The sequence below is a fragment of the Adelges cooleyi genome, unplaced genomic scaffold (genome assembly GCF_023614345.1).
Source record: "Adelges cooleyi isolate 19-005CV unplaced genomic scaffold, UGA_ACOO_1.1 ACOO_flye_CR_arks_rails_tigmint_CR_PRNA_21, whole genome shotgun sequence".
NCBI lineage: Eukaryota > Metazoa > Arthropoda > Insecta > Hemiptera > Adelgidae > Adelges > Adelges cooleyi.
Window position 1 is genome coordinate 13,845,753 of NW_026095871.1, and position 15,973 is coordinate 13,861,725.

The window sequence follows — 15,973 nt, forward strand, 5'->3', positions numbered from 1 at the left end:
CGATATTATTTATGGAGTATAATTAAAATAACACAATATATAACTGTTTTGAGTTCGGTGAGAATTAAGTTCAACACTATATACAATGAGCCTAGTTCAAGGCCGTCTTTTATTGTTTATTGTTGATATCGGGTAGTAGAGTCCAGAAGACAATACGTATTATAACTATGTCATTTTTAAGTAGGCCGAGCACGTAGTTAAGTATTAATTTTATTTTAAAAAGACGTTGCATAAATCACAATAGCATAGTATAATGGAGTAAAATAAATCGTTTTCAAACAAGGGTTACGTTCTCAACGTATTCTCATTATAAGGTTAGCCAATCCAATTAGCAGCGAAAACGGCATCTGCGACGACAGATATATTACAACAACAATTCATAACGCACAAACGACGGACGGTGAACGGCATTTTCAATTTTCGATTTCATTCACGTGGCAAATTATTAATTAATTTCTATTCCATTATTTTAATATTATGCTTGGTACGCGGTGATCGGTCGCCGATGTGCTGCGATAATACTATGGAAAAGTATCATGCGGTATTATTAAATAATCGTAACTAGTGGGAGGCTGAAAGAGAATGGTGTCCGGATGAAAGTAAAATGCACTATAGCGAGAACTAAACGAGTGCAAGTATCATTTTGACAGAGACGGTCAGCCAACAAACTCCACTAGATCCTTGTTGTTACAGTTGTTCAAACCAACTCTTCCCGTCCATATACTATTGACGGACAAATAAAGTAAGTTATTTAGATATTATTTATTAAAATATGTTATTATTTTTTTTTTTTTAATTTAAGTATTGTTAAGAACTCGACGTGCGATGACAATAATATGATGTGACACAACACATTCTACTAAAAAATACACTAGATCATAGATGTATGATAATGTTTTGCGATAGTAATAAAATAACATTTCTTACCAGTTAAGCTTAAAAGTTAAGTAAAGTTTCACAATACTAAAATGATATGTTAAACTTTAATTGAATGTTAAGCCCATTTGGCGACAACGGCTATAGGCCTCTTGAAATGCAGTAAAGCCAAAAATATGAAACTAATAATTAAAAAAAAAAAAGTGGATATTATAAAATAGTCTTTAATGATTCCATTAAATTCAGGCATACCTTTAAAAATATTAGTGATTCTATTAAACAATGGCCCATGTTGGGTTAGACAATTTCAATGAATCGTTAAATTTATGAATTTATATAGCTACTTAGTACTAACAAACTACAATTTCCGTAAACGTATTATATTATTGCAATATAATTTATAACTAATGATATCTATTAGGTTTCATTATGGTTAATAAATACAACATAATTTTTATCATTTATTTGTATATTAAAATTAGTTCTATAAAAAGTATTAAATATCCAGTCCAAGTTATCTAATAAGATTTAAATAGTTTCTTATTAAATAATCCTAAACTTTTAAAGGTCCTTGAAAGAAAAATTACATACCGAGATTAATCTTAGCTTAGAGTGATTTTAATGAAGCGGTATTTCAAAAATGTAAGAATGTAAAGCATTCCATTTTTTATATTCAATATACATAGGTTCAATGACACTGCAAACGAAAATTTCTCCCAATGAATTATAGTATAATGATAACTATTTTACTTATTACTTTAGTAGTAATTAAATAATTTTTGCTCAATTTGTGTTTTGTTTTATTTTCAAATAACGCTTTCTCTGAGCCGATGCGGTGTAAACATGACCGCAACCTTGAGGTGCCGTTAGTTTGAAATAAAAGAAAAAACTAATTTTCTAGACGGTTTCCTGTAATAAAAATATATTGTCCGTAGTATACAACATTTGTACTGTTAATTACTACTATTTATTAAACTTCGCTCTCATTCCTTGTATTCATCTCAACTCTCACTACTATATTAACTGACTGAGTTATTTACTCTCATAACTGTTTTCATAATAATAAATAACCGACAATTAAATTTATAACTACGGGATTAAAAAATATTTTTCATACATATATTGATAATACACGGTCTTAATCGAGGTTCTCAATAATACTGTTAGTATGTCAATTATTAATGTCTATTTTATTAGATAAAGAAGATACAATAACTTGATTTTCTGGTTTTTTTTATGCTTATAATCCCCAGTAATTACTTTAATAATTCACCTAATTACAGGTTAGTTAAAATAGCTAATAAATATGACATTGAATTTAAATGGTAAACACGAATCTGCTTTCTAGCCTACTAGTTTCCTTAAAAAAATCACATGGCTTTAATTTGTATGTACATTATTCTATTATATTAGTGTATAGTCTTATTAAAGATTTAAGAAGTAAAAGGCACTCCACCGCAATTCTACATAGAAACTTAATTTCCACCATATTGGTGAGACATATCTACCCACGGTTAGTATTGAGTTGTCATTAATCATCTTTCTTAGATTTACGTTAAAGATAAATTGAATAGGTACTACCTATATGTATAGGTAGTACCTATATACTTTGACAAATGGCAATAATTAAAAAGTAATCAACCCATGACCATTCTTCGACTGAAATATGTAACCATACACTTATGGCTTAGCTATAAAAGAATATATATACAATGTTTTGTAGGTCGGCCTGCATAAGCAATACAGTATGACGTGTAAACGCGCGTGATCGTCAAATTGAGCTTTTTATTTTAATATATTATATTATAATTATTATTTTATCATCGCCCGTTGCAAAATATCGCGCCGTCGCATCTCCTGTTGAGATGTAACAAGTACAGCTATCATCGGCTTCATATGAATGTATGTGACTATAGATCGTGACTATGGGGTCCGTTCACATATAGCTGATGTCAATTCTTATATAACAGTTTTCTCATGCTCCAACGTTGACCCATAAAGTAAAAAAAAAAAAATTGTTCACCAAGTGAAATTTGTTTGAAAGAAGATGTACAATTGTTTTCACCCAACCCATCCATTCTAACTCCTATTAATTTTTTTAAAGTACCATTAATTTTGAACGATGATGTCTGCGATATAACTTTTTTCCGAAATTTACTAGAGGGAAAGCATTTTATGTTTATTTTTTATCCAGTTTAGTATAATGAAATATTTATAGATTCGATATGACCTTAACACTGTAATTTAAAATAAGTATAAAAATAGATAACCTGTTCTTTACAAGTTTTTGGATTGTATTTAAACAAAACATCTATAATAAGTTGACTAATTAGATTTAAATATATTATACATAAGTTGATTTAATTTATGTAAGTGTAATTTTGGATCATAAATCACGTAGACTTTCAAATCATTCATATCAGCGAAAATATGTTTAAGATTTTATATAGTTTAAAGGCAATACTATTCTTTGTTTTCAATCCAGTTTTCTAACAATTAATAGAAAAACTCCGACATTGAATGTACGAGTTTAATAAGAAAAAGAAAAAAATTTAAGCAAGATTTTTTATTTACTTGCAATAAGTTACTAACATATACATTAAAAAAACACTACAAACGTAATGCCGGATTACATTAACGCTCATTAGTTGTTTAAGGAGTTATTAAGTATTAAGTAGCCCGTTATTGATCCATATAATTCAAATCTGAATAAACTACTGATTTCATCAATCGTTAGTCCAACCCGACATTAGAAAGTTTAGAAGGCAAGATCTTGGGCCTACATCTTAAACCCTTATCCTTCTTTTTATCGAGATTGAGCTAAATCTTTGCCAAAGCATTAAATAACCATCGCAAATAAATTTTAAATCCCCACTTTGAAACGTAATTACTTTTTTTTGAAAAATGTTACTATATAAATTAAGCAATCTACCCGCAAAATGTCGTGACTACGAGAAAGTCACAATATTTAATAAAAACTACTATATGTTTGTGTTTTGGAATATTTTACCGATTTCAACCGATAAGTGTTCATCTGGGCAATTCGTCTGATGTGTTATTATCCTATTAAAAAATCACACTCCGGGTCGTAAACGGAATATTGTACGATTAAGCACGTTTCGCCTCGCGGGCTTAAACGGACTTTTATACAGAGATTCGACTTAAACACGTATTCGGTTATGACATCTTAGTTTGGCCTACCTACAGTTCATTTGAACACATACGATATAATATGCCATGTAATATTACCAACATTCGTTTACGTCATAAAACGTTCATATTATTATTATACTATCTTCGTTTTAATAACATAACACAAGTAATGCGCGTGTCGTTGTCTCTGAACCGTTGTATTGTTTATTATTATAATATTTAAACCGAAAGACAACCGGTGAGCATATTATACGAGTTATCTTGGTTTTTTCTTTTTTACATACACACACCATTGATTTACAATACGTCACTGATTATGTATTACGTTTTGTGATGCTTATCTCGTTTTTTTTTTTTACTACAGAATGAAATCCGCGACGGTTATATGTGCGCTGGTCGTGATGTCACAAGCGTTGTACGCGACGGCGGCTGGCGGAAATGACCGACAACAACCGCTCTTCTTCCAGGCTGGACGTCCGTTCAACGCGCCCGGCGCTCCTTTACCCAAATTTGTGGGCGTTGCTGGAGGTCAGCCACCGCACGCGTTCCGTTCGCAAGGGCCGCAAGTGGACGAAAACCAAGAAGACGAAGAACAGCGCGAAGAGGACGAATCGAGCCAGAGGAACCTGCTCATACCGACACCGCTGCCGTTCAGACCACAACCCACACAACAACAGGTAAACAATATTTGAGAAAAAGAACAGAAAACAAACATCTGTATAGACCGACATTTGACGGAAATCAGTCACAGTAAAAAATAGGACTTAATGTATTTGACAAAACGATAGACGAACAACGCCTTGATTACAGAATGATTTTAGCCGTGTGAATTATTAGTGTTCCAAATTTAGGCGTAAACTACTTATTCATTTAACGAAATCCGTTCGCGTTAAATATAATTAAAACTGTTTAAAGTCATTGTTTTTTTTACTATTAAAGTTATAATGATTATTTATCCCTGTGTATTTTTCGGATCTAGTTCAATCAATTCCGCGCATCTCCATCGCCAACTCCTCAGACATTACAACCAATACAACAGGTACCCAACACACTTTTATTTTATAACTGCATGTACCAACAGATCCCAGTTACCATACAATATTTATAGTTTTAATACGTATTAGAAATGTACACGGTATACAGTCCAGGCACAAAAGTAATATATGTCAGACATTTTTTTTTAAAAATAAATACAAACAATAATTAAATAACTATATACTGTCATCAAAATATTAATGAAGCTTCAAAATGGTCTACACAAATGTAAACTAATATTAGTTATTTGATGGTTCTCGTTTATAGTTCAACCAATTCCGAGCGTCTCCATCGCCCTCCCCTCAAACTTTACAGCCAATTCGTATTAACAGACCTTCCGAAGGTCAGTCAAGAAGACCTCCACCACCACCACCACAACAATTTAAATCATTAGCCAGTCAACCTTTATCGGTAAGTCATAAAACCAATGCATATATATTTTTTTTTTTAATAATATAATTAAGGTAATTTCATAATCGCTTCTTTGATGAGTTTACATGCTTACAAGTTATAACTATAATTTTTTGATTCTTGTATTTATAATAGTAAGGACAGCAAGTTAAAATTTAAAACAACGATGTTCGATCTAGAATCGGTAATTAGAATGTAGGTACCAGCTCTTTTGGTTTAGAGAGCCCAATGAAATAATTATTATATTTAACCCGGGTCACTGCTTTTTTTTTACTATATATTCGTTAATCAACGTCGATATTTAGCATAGTCAACATTTACTGTCTAATTCGATATTTAGCAAAATATTTTTAGTAGCAGTCAATCAAGCGGCGCACAGTATAGGCAATTTCGATGCTCTTATGCATTGTACGGACTACGGTTATTAAATATAATGTTTTACTACCAACCCGCTATTGTTTGTAAGCAAGATAAAATACTGAAAATTTAAAGCTTGAATAATGAATGTATACAGTAACATTGTTACAGCTGATAATTTATTAGAAAAATTTTGCTAATTTTATTTCAAAGTTAAATTTGAAATTGTAAAACGAATGCTGATATGTTGATGTAGGAAGAAGCTCAGGAATTAGAAGAAGAAAAAGAAGAGCCTGATCGTCTTACTCAACTTTTACCCCAATCTAAATTTACTTGCAGCGGTAAGAAGACTGGTTATTACGCCGACGATGGTCTTGACTGTGAAGTTTTCCATTATTGTCAGGATAACGCTAGACATTCGTGGATTTGCCCAGAAGGCTTCGTTTTCCACCAGGTCAGTAAATACAACATTGGAATACATAGTTGTTGCACTAAATCATAACGAGTATAGGTAATAGTAAAATATTTATTATATTTATGATATTTCCAGTTTAAATAATTATAAATGAATAGAAAAAATTCGACCACATTTTTCATTTAAATAAGTTTCAATCTACCAATAAGGAACCTGTAGAAGTATTTCCTACATATACTGGACATATTTTCATTTGCAGTATTAACATTTGCAGTACTACTGATTAAAGTCAACCGTAGTATTTAATCAATATAAAAATAGTTAATTTAAATAAGACACTGTCTTTTGTCAATATCACTGTATACACAATAAATGACACTGACCACTGTTAATCACACAAATTATTTATTTTATTTTTTAAAACATCACACGTGTCAAATATTATAGTTCAGCAAGTTATAACTCCTGCGTGCAAACATAATAATACAACAATTAATAATTATAATTCGATCACGTTTTTATATTCTGTTATTTTTTAAACTGATTAGTTGAGTATTAGGTACGTTTAAATTCCTGAGAAATGAATTATTGCATCGGTTTCTTTTCGTCAATAAACATATTGTACAATACTAATGTAAATCTGATTTATGCCATTGTTTTTAGGTCCATTTGATTTGCATGCCACCCAGTGGTGAAAATATTTGTAAGCAGTCATCACAGTACCATTTCGTCAACGATTTCTTGTACAGACCCGTCAATGCGGAAGAAGCGCAGTCCAGGCCTAATGTTACAATCCGGTACGGAGATAGATATTATCCAGGAAACAATTATGAAGGCGACGAGGAATATGACAGAGAAGAAGAGGCGCCACAACAGAGGCCACAACAGTTCAGACAACAACCGACCATAAGACAACGGACACAACAACCACAACCACAACAGTCGCAACAACATAACTTATCTACGCCCAGACCGATAGTCTTGCAGCAGCAACCGCAACAATTCGCCAGGCAACCACTATCCAACCAAGTATTTCATTCATCAGAAGAAGTGAACATACCCCTTCAACAGAGAAGACCGATTTTGCAACAACAGAGACCACAATTCCAACAGCAGCTTCAGCAACAACAACAACAACAAACCAACGATTTCGATTTCGAAAGAAAGTAGATATAAGAAAATAGTGTTGGAAAAACTTGTCTGTGTAATAACTGAATTCCAAAAAACAATTATGATGAATAGTATTATTTATATTTTTAAACGCTTAATAGTTAATATTCGTTTTGTACATATATATTATTTTATAAAAGCGAAATACTTAGACTACTATTATAGAGCGTTATCTGAGACAAATGAAATGCAACTTTCTCAAAAGACTAGAACCCTCGAGAAAAAAAAGTTATGATACATTTACCCGACAAATATAAAATATAATTGTTTAAGAATTAAGACGTTTATTGCCTCTACTTAAAATTCAAATATTAAAATATCTCTCAACGTTTTCAAGCAACCGAAAATATTTTTTAATTAATGCAAATTTTAGAAGTAAGATTTTTTATACATTGACAGTAACAATAATTTGCGTAGTTTATAAAAAATGAATACATTATTTCATAGAAATAATGTAGGTATATTTTTAAAAAATGTAGTTCATAATCATATTTTCAAAATCTATCGTTTACGTGATTTCAAATAAAATTATCTAAAGTAACAATTGTGATTTACATACATTTTTAATGAAAAGAGATTATTTAAAATTATATTATTTGTTGACTGATTTTCAAGTTTATATAATATTTTTAATTTCCCCATCGTGTTTCATTAAAACATTTGTAATAATCATATTTATATATTACTTAATGATATTCAGCTCTCTACATTGTCAAACTTCTACAACTATTTCATACAATCATAATATGGTAATTAAGTAGGTATAAAACACTAAAATCTAAAAAACTAAAATATTATAATATATTATTGTAAACATTATTTTTGCCATTTACGATATTTGTTAAAAACGAATAAGTAATATAAGCATACCTACTGATAATTTATATACAATATAATAATACGTTAAAAAGTATGTATTTTTTCAAAATACTTAATCATACTTTCAATTTTTATAATGCATTTTGTAAATATTATACCTAAAATAAGACTTATTTTTTAACACTCATAGCAAATGTCCTAATATGTCATATAGCCTTTATAAATTAAATATAATTTTTTGATTTTATACGAAATTAAACTAGTATGATCAATGTAAAAACTATATTATATTTATGATTTAAAATGTAAGTAAAATAATACGGCTAATCACAGATAGTGGCGTATTTTTAAAAAGAGGAGTCTCGCCTAGGCTCTCGTTAAAAAAAATTATTAGTAAAACCCTAATAATTAGACGAATTCCTATAGCTTAAACATAGATACCATAGACAAATTAGGTAATGTATAGTTATTGTGCTGTAATAGAACCTTTCACACTAAAAAAATAAAATAAAGAAAAAGTTAACCCGTTCTAAGGAAAGGATTTTGAATATTTGTTTGATTTACCAGGGCCAGGGTATATTGGTAACACTATAATAATGAGTATCACAAAAAAATTTGGAACTTATTCACTATTTTAAAAAAAAATTATAGTGTACCGTAATATTTTTTAGTTGAGAAATATGTAAATTTTTCTCGATTTAGAAGAGAAGGGGTAAATGTTATATTTGTGGCCCAATAAAATACCTCCTTGGTATGTATTATTTCTGATTTAAAGAGTTAATGAATAAAAGAGTACATGAAAAAATCGATTCAGTGGCTTAAAAATATCGCAGGTCCAGACAAAAATAAAATAATCATAATGATTATAAAAACATAATTTAAAAACAATATACTTCGTAGGCTGCTCCTACCTGCAACCATGGTCATAGATTATAGATGAATTATTATGATGTGATAATTTATGGACTGATCAGAATTCTTACCCAGGGGGAGGGTGGGTGTAGAATTCTTTTGGAAAACTGAACTGACGCTATTGTTAGATAAGTAAAATTTACACTGCATGTCTGTTACGATGAAAAGACTGGTCTAAATTTTTTTGGTTTTTTTTATTATTATTTTGGTCAAGTTAGTAATAAGTTTTTTTCTTGACACTTCTTTTTAAAATGATGTGTTATAGTATCTTCGGACATCAAAACAAATGATTAAAAATCAGTTTCTTTTGTAAAATAATCTCAGCTTTCTGGAAAAAAAATTAACATTGAGTTTTAGAAACGCTTAAGAAAACAAAAAAAAAGAGGTTAAATTTCATAGATAAGTCGAAAAATAGTAATAACCACAGTATTTTAAATAGTTAAAATAGTTATGTGTAAAAATAAGATGATTTTTCCGTTTTTTAGACATTATGAAATTTCATCTCGTTTTTTGTTTTACTATGCGTTTTTATAGAGAACCCAGTTTTAAATTTACACATTTTTTGTAAAAGTATCTCAGTTTTCTGAAAAAAAATTAGTAAAATTCTTAAATTTTGGCAACAACAAAAAAACACTTTTTAGACTATAAACTCAATTTTAATGAATTTCTGTTGCTTCAAAAAAAATATACTTTTTTCAGAAAGCTGAGAATATTTTATATAAGAAACTGATTTTTAATAAATTTTTTTGATGTCCGAAAATATTAAAAAAAAATGATAAAAAAGAAGTGTCAAGCAAAAAACTAAAAATACATTTTACGTTTATGGCTAAAATAATCCAAACAAATTTGAGAACATTCTTTTCATCGTAACAAACATAATTTTCGCGGGGGTTTTAACCCATTTTTTTTTATGGATATAAATCATTGCTATACATTACAATATAAATTACAATTTTTAATGTTATGATTAATAACAATAACCCTATATATACCATTATATCGTAGTGACTACAGAGTGCAGTAATATTTTATAATATATGAGGCACTCAAAAGCCAAACTCATTAACTCCATAAAATGATAGAATTTCAGGACAGGCAGTTAAAGTTATTTGAAACACAATGTATGTAAGTACAATTGCCAATTTTCTTGGCGCACTCTAGTGGTGAAAAATTCAACTATGGAGTTATTTACCTTGGCCACAGTGCTGTATGTGGGGCCGCCACACACCTAATGATAATTTGTTTTCGTTGTTTTCAATTGTATTGATAACAATTGATATGATAAAAAATAAGTTATTGAGAAATGAGAAATAATTAATTACGAAGTGCATTTTAAGTTGTTTCGATTTTATAATGAGAAAAACATTAAAATAAAATAAATGATCGTACTAATTTTGATTTATGAACGGATATTGTCAACTCTAATTTAAGAAAATCTAATAAATAAGTAGGTACTTGTGCCATGTTTAGTTTAACGTTTTAATTTTGTAACTATGACATTAAGATACAAATATTAATTTTTATTAAGTTTGTGAATATATGAAGGATTATGAGTTTACAAAAATTGTATTAATGATTTCTACTGTTAAACAATTACAGATGTCAATATGGTTTAAAACTAGTAAATTAAATGTATGTTAACATGTTTATTTTTATATTATTGAAGCACTTTATTTTATTTTAAATAATTAAGGTGTTTAAAATTAAAGCAATGTTTAGTTTTATTTATCCATATTTTTGGAAGATTTAAAGATAACAAAGTATCTAAATGATATAGTTAAATTATATTATTTTATCAAATTATGGATGTTATATTAAATGTTAAATATAGCTTATATATTGTGCACAGCTATATCTATATAATATAGCTGTAAGTATAAATTATATAACATTACAATTTATTTTACAGGATTTATTCCCTTACAATATCACCAGAGAACTTATCACCTCACCTTTATAAATTGCAAGGTAATTATTAAAAAATGTCTCTTCCTTCGCTAGACTTTTTACTACAACAGGCAGAAAACTGTGAAAGTAAAAATGATACTAAAACGTATCGAAAAATTGATTTGCAAACCCCATTTGGCCTAAATGATTTAATGTTTGATGACAATGAAGTATATTCTAGCGACAATGACATTGCCTCAAATATGTCCATGTTACATTTAGAATCACAAATGACTGAAGAATGCTCAAATATTTCTGATTATATAAACAAACATTTATCATTATTACCTTCTGACGAATGTAAATTTAATTCTAATGAAACTAGTAAAAATACAGAGCTGGAACATAAATCCTTCGATCTCTTAAAAAATGAATCAAGAATTACACCTACAATTTTAAAGCTGAAAAGAGATACTTTAATAAAAAAACACAAATTATTTACCACAAAACCATTAGCAATGATACGTAAATCTCCTTTACAAAATCAAGATTCTGGTTGTAGTATGGTGATGGGCAGAATTTATCCAATTTCAAAATCAAATTCGTTGAATGATTATCTATATAATGTGTTGGTTGATACGCGCAGGCAAGGATTTAAATTCAATACTCCAGCCCCAGATGAACTTGTTCTGTCGTGGATGGATATTGTAAGGCAAATGCCTAGTAAATAAATAGTTTTTAATATTATTATTTATAAACTATACTCTTAAAAATAAGCTTTTAAATAATATGCTACAGCCTACAATTTTTAAGTAAATTAATAAAATAAAAATAACATTAGTTTTTTTTTTTTTATTTATTAAAAATTTACCACTACAGCTATGTAAAATATTAATTTTTTTATATTGTTTGTCTATCTAAATTTATTTAGTGTTTATTTTAGTTTTAATTGAATGAATTTTATCTTTATTTTATTTAAACTTAGAGGTATTATGATATAATTTACAATATAATGTTATGCTTCTTTTTTATTTCACTAACAGAGTAATAGTTCTTGTTTAACAGAATAGGGATTTGACCGAATCATCAAAATTGTTTTTTTTCTTAAAGGGTACTAATTTTATAACTAGATTTTCACATTATTAAGTAATTTTTTAATAATTGACTGTTCTCATGTTTTGTACGACATTTTAAAAGTAAAAATCATAAGGTCTAATAGTATAAAACATTATTAAAAAATCTAAAATAATTTGAATTTCCAAATTTAAAGCTCATTAAAAAAATTTATATTTTAAAGTTTTCTTCATTCAGTTATGTATGTTAATAGTAGAGCTAAGATTAGTGTAAAAAATATGTAAATTTATGTACAAATGTATGTGTATGTTAAATTTATATGTATATTTAACGTTGATGCTACTCCTTAAATGTATATTTATTTTATTACATATCAATATATAAATGAAATTTTTTTTTATTACCATTTACCTTTCCATTTTTTTTGTTAGTCTTGTTAATAAACTTTTAGTGAAGTCTAATCTGTTGTTTAGGGAACAATATACACAAAATTTGACAAGTATTATAAATAACATTTTTGGTTTGAGACGAGTTCTAGTTACTACATCCTGATTATGCATATCAAGACATAGCGAAAAAAACCAATTGTTTATCTAAACTGTTATACTCGACTTGTGAAATATCCTATAAAATTATTTCATGGACTGTATTTTGACATAATAATGTAGTAAAATTTAGATTTTTTTATAAATTAACTAGTTAATTTATAAATAAAGTTAAAAAGGATTGTGACATAAAAAGTCGCAAAAGACAAGAAAATTAAAATTTAATAATAATCAACATGGGTATTTTTTTATTTTCATTTTATATACACTTATTAAATGGGTCATGGAACCAATAAATGATAATGATACCCACGGTCTTATATATATATTATATATAATATACATAGCCACGGTGATCATACCTGTTGGCTCTTGATAATAATAAATATAAAACAACATCAGCTGTTCATTGTGTTTTTCTTTATCAATCGAGCTCGAGTCTCGACTTTGGATCAAGTGGTTTTTACATAACTTGCCATTGACACAATTTATAATTATAGATTGTTATTCTTTCAGTTTACTTCCTCTTCCTGTACTAGTGACATCTTATATTTGTACATTAATTACGGCTAATACTTAAGTATTATTTATTTGTACATCATTCACATAATGGCTTTAACAAAAGGTAAACTTTTAAGTTTAAATATTACAATACAACTAAATACAAAAAGGTTTTATTGTATGTTTTTTTAGGTATTTTTATTGTAGCTGCTAAAAGAACTCCGTTTGGGACCTATGGTGGCAAATTCGTAAAAACATCATCCACTGAGCTACAAGTAGTAGCTGCTAAAGCAGCATTAGCTGCTGGTAACATTGACCCAAAGATTGTTGATTCTGTAATCATTGGAAATGTTCTGATGGTAAATTATTTTACTACCATTTATTTTAAGGTTACAAAAAAATTCCTTGACAAATTAATATGTATTATATTATGGTGTTCTAATATTTAATAACTATATTATTACCAAACTATGTAAACGAGTATATTTTGTTATACTATTAATGATAATAAAAAATATATATATTTAACAGAATTCGTCTTCAGATGGAGCTTTTTTACCGAGACATGTTCTTCTTCATAGCGGTATTCCTCAAGACCGCCATGCATTAGGAGTTAATCGATTATGTGGTTCTGGATTTCAGTCAATTGTGAATGGAGCACAGGTAAATAAAAACAATTAAGGCTAAACTAATGTATAAAATATCTTACACAAGTATAATTTTAATATTGTTATTATTGTTTCTTCTAGAGTATTATTACTGGTGAAGCACAAATTGTATTAACGGGTGGTGTAGATAATATGAGTCAAACGCCACATGTTGTTCGCAACGCTCGTTTTGGAATACCTCTTGGTGCACCTTATCAATTTGAAGATTCACTGTGGACTGGATTAACGGACACATTTTGCAAACTTCCAATGGCTTTGACTGCTGAAAAATTAGCTGAAGTCTATAAAGTTACCAGACAAGAAGTGGACGAGTTTGCCTTACGCTCCCAAACGTTATGGAAAGAAGGTACAAACAATAAATAGAGATAAAGAAAATATATTGATAGATAACAAATTCAAATTATTACTTTTGTTTGTAACATTATATAATATATTTACATTTCCACAATTTAAATATTATGTAAATTGTGGAAGTGTAATATTAAATATCATTTTTTTTCCTACTACGCTGCACCCAAAATAACAAAATCGTCTCTTGCACTTAAAACATTGTGAATCACTTTTAGGTTGCAGAATATAAATTATACAAATGTATTATATTTTTCAATTTTAGCTCAAGCCAGTAGTGTATTCAACACTGAACTAGCTCCTGTTACTATTAAAGTAAAAAAAACAGATGTAACGGTAGATGTTGATGAACACCCGAAACCCAAAACTACACTGGAGTCATTAGCCAAATTACCGACAGTTTTCAAAAAAGACGGAGTAGTAACTGCAGGGTCTGCGTCTGTGAGTAAATAAATTGTTGAAAACATATTATATTAAAGTCATGACATTTTTAATACAATATTATAATATCTTTAAGGGTATATGCGATGGTGCTGGGGCTGTTGTGTTAGCTAGTGAAGAAGCTCTGAAAAAACATTCTTTAACACCATTAGCGAGATTGGTAGGTTATTCAGTAATAGGAGTTGATCCGAGTATAATGGGTATTGGACCAGCACCAGCAATTACAAAACTCTTAAGTCTATCTGGAAAAACTCTTAACGACATTGATTTAGTTGAGGTAAACATAATTTTTAAATAAATTTAAAGTTGTTTATTTTAAGTCATGTTAATTAACATTTCAGATAAATGAAGCATTTGGAGCTCAAACTCTTGCTTGTCAAAAAGAATTAAAGCTTGATATTGAAAAACTTAATGTAAATGGTGGTGCTATTGCAATTGGCCATCCTTTGGCTGCTTCTGGAGCTAGAATAACTGCTCACCTTGTCCATGAACTTAGGTAATTATGTTTATCTTTTTTGTTTACCTAAACTCAATTTAGGGTCATTTCAAGCAGCTGTTTCTTTAATGGAATAGGTTTCTTAATGTATTCTTGTATGAGACAGTAGTAGTAACTTTTTTTACTTGACAGTTTTTTGCCTTGCAAACGGAGCCGACAGTAAAATTAATTTTATAATATGTACATTTTTGTAGTTAAAGATATACACTTCATTATTTGAGCCTACTCCCAGTTTAAGCGCCATAGAAAAAAACCAAATTATTAGAAACTAAAACTAGGCACAATTAGAAGGGGAATTGAAGAGTGGTAACCACGAAAGTTTCACCTTTAATAAATACTTATTTTTTCGACGTTTCTGCAAAAAACACTATTTTAAAATTTGCTAGAAAAAGTAGAGCATAAAAATTTTTGTTTTTATTGGTCATAATAGTATAATTTTATTTGTATATGATTCTCTGTAAAAAATACTAAAAATTGTTGAACTGTTGGTTTAATATTAATATTATTTTTCAGGCGTAAAAATTTAAAGTATGGTATTGGTTCAGCTTGCATTGGTGGAGGACAAGGTATTGCTGTGTTGGTTGAAAAAGTTTAAAATTTCTATAAAATCTTAAGCCTGGATTTAGGGAATATTAATTTTATACACAAGAAATTATTTTTATAATGTGCTATCATAATAGATTATTATTGATATATTTATTTTTTTATATTCATGGTTGGTATTTAAATAAAATGTAATAACTGCTCAATTATACTAAAATGGTATTCCTTGTTGACCAGCTATATATTTCATATGCTATATTTTGATGTTTAAAGAAATTGTTAATTCTTAGTTTATAATTATTTTGTCTTGAATCAATATTAA

General features: G+C 28.6%; 3 protein-coding genes across 6 annotated transcripts; all 3 read left to right on the forward strand.

Annotated features, from left to right (window-relative positions):
* The first annotated feature begins 599 nt into the window (after positions 1-599).
* LOC126834653 (transcription factor SPT20 homolog) lies at positions 600-8,071 on the forward strand. Of its 2 annotated transcripts, XM_050566745.1 has the most exons (6): positions 600-742; positions 4,394-4,706; positions 5,009-5,068; positions 5,332-5,475; positions 6,089-6,286; positions 6,911-8,071. In XM_050566745.1, the coding sequence occupies exons 2-6, from the start codon at positions 4,395-4,397 to the stop codon at positions 7,415-7,417; spliced, it is 1,221 nt and encodes a 406-aa protein (XP_050422702.1). In that variant the 5' UTR covers positions 600-742; position 4,394; the 3' UTR covers positions 7,418-8,071. The 2 variants fall into 2 exon arrangements, with proteins under 2 accessions (XP_050422702.1, XP_050422703.1); XM_050566746.1 differs by lacking the exon at positions 5,009-5,068 and having other exon boundaries at positions 6,911-8,057.
* Positions 8,072-10,425: 2,354 nt separating this feature from the next.
* LOC126834563 (uncharacterized) lies at positions 10,426-12,312 on the forward strand. Of its 3 annotated transcripts, none has more exons than XM_050566587.1 (2): positions 10,426-10,599; positions 11,058-12,312. In XM_050566587.1, exon 2 carries the CDS (start codon positions 11,131-11,133, stop codon positions 11,764-11,766), a length of 636 nt encoding a protein of 211 aa, XP_050422544.1. In that variant the 5' UTR covers positions 10,426-10,599; positions 11,058-11,130; the 3' UTR covers positions 11,767-12,312. The 3 variants fall into 3 exon arrangements, with proteins under 3 accessions (XP_050422544.1, XP_050422543.1, XP_050422545.1); XM_050566586.1 differs by having other exon boundaries at positions 10,426-10,595; XM_050566588.1 differs by lacking the exon at positions 10,426-10,599 and adding an exon at positions 10,676-10,780.
* Positions 12,313-13,088: 776 nt separating this feature from the next.
* LOC126835015 (3-ketoacyl-CoA thiolase, mitochondrial) lies at positions 13,089-15,857 on the forward strand. Its single transcript, XM_050567287.1, has 8 exons — positions 13,089-13,279; positions 13,348-13,514; positions 13,687-13,818; positions 13,905-14,169; positions 14,437-14,612; positions 14,689-14,889; positions 14,954-15,108; positions 15,622-15,857. The coding sequence occupies exons 1-8, from the start codon at positions 13,264-13,266 to the stop codon at positions 15,701-15,703; spliced, it is 1,194 nt and encodes a 397-aa protein (XP_050423244.1). The 5' UTR covers positions 13,089-13,263; the 3' UTR covers positions 15,704-15,857.
* Positions 15,858-15,973: the final 116 nt, after the last annotated feature.

Excerpts from the sequence above, each read along its gene's own strand:
- LOC126834653 (XM_050566745.1), top strand. The coding sequence starts at position 4,395 with ATGAAATCCGCGACGGTTATATGTGCGCTGGTCGTGATGTCACAAGCG. Across the intron at positions 4,707-5,008 it reads CACAACCCACACAACAACAG|TTCAATCAATTCCGCGCATC; the intron begins GTAAACAATATT and ends TTTCGGATCTAG. Across the intron at positions 6,287-6,910 it reads AAGGCTTCGTTTTCCACCAG|GTCCATTTGATTTGCATGCC; the intron begins GTCAGTAAATAC and ends CATTGTTTTTAG.
- LOC126834563 (XM_050566587.1), top strand. The coding sequence starts at position 11,131 with ATGTCTCTTCCTTCGCTAGACTTTTTACTACAACAGGCAGAAAACTGT.
- LOC126835015 (XM_050567287.1), top strand. Across the intron at positions 13,819-13,904 it reads CAATTGTGAATGGAGCACAG|AGTATTATTACTGGTGAAGC; the intron begins GTAAATAAAAAC and ends TGTTTCTTCTAG. Across the intron at positions 15,109-15,621 it reads CACCTTGTCCATGAACTTAG|GCGTAAAAATTTAAAGTATG; the intron begins GTAATTATGTTT and ends ATTATTTTTCAG.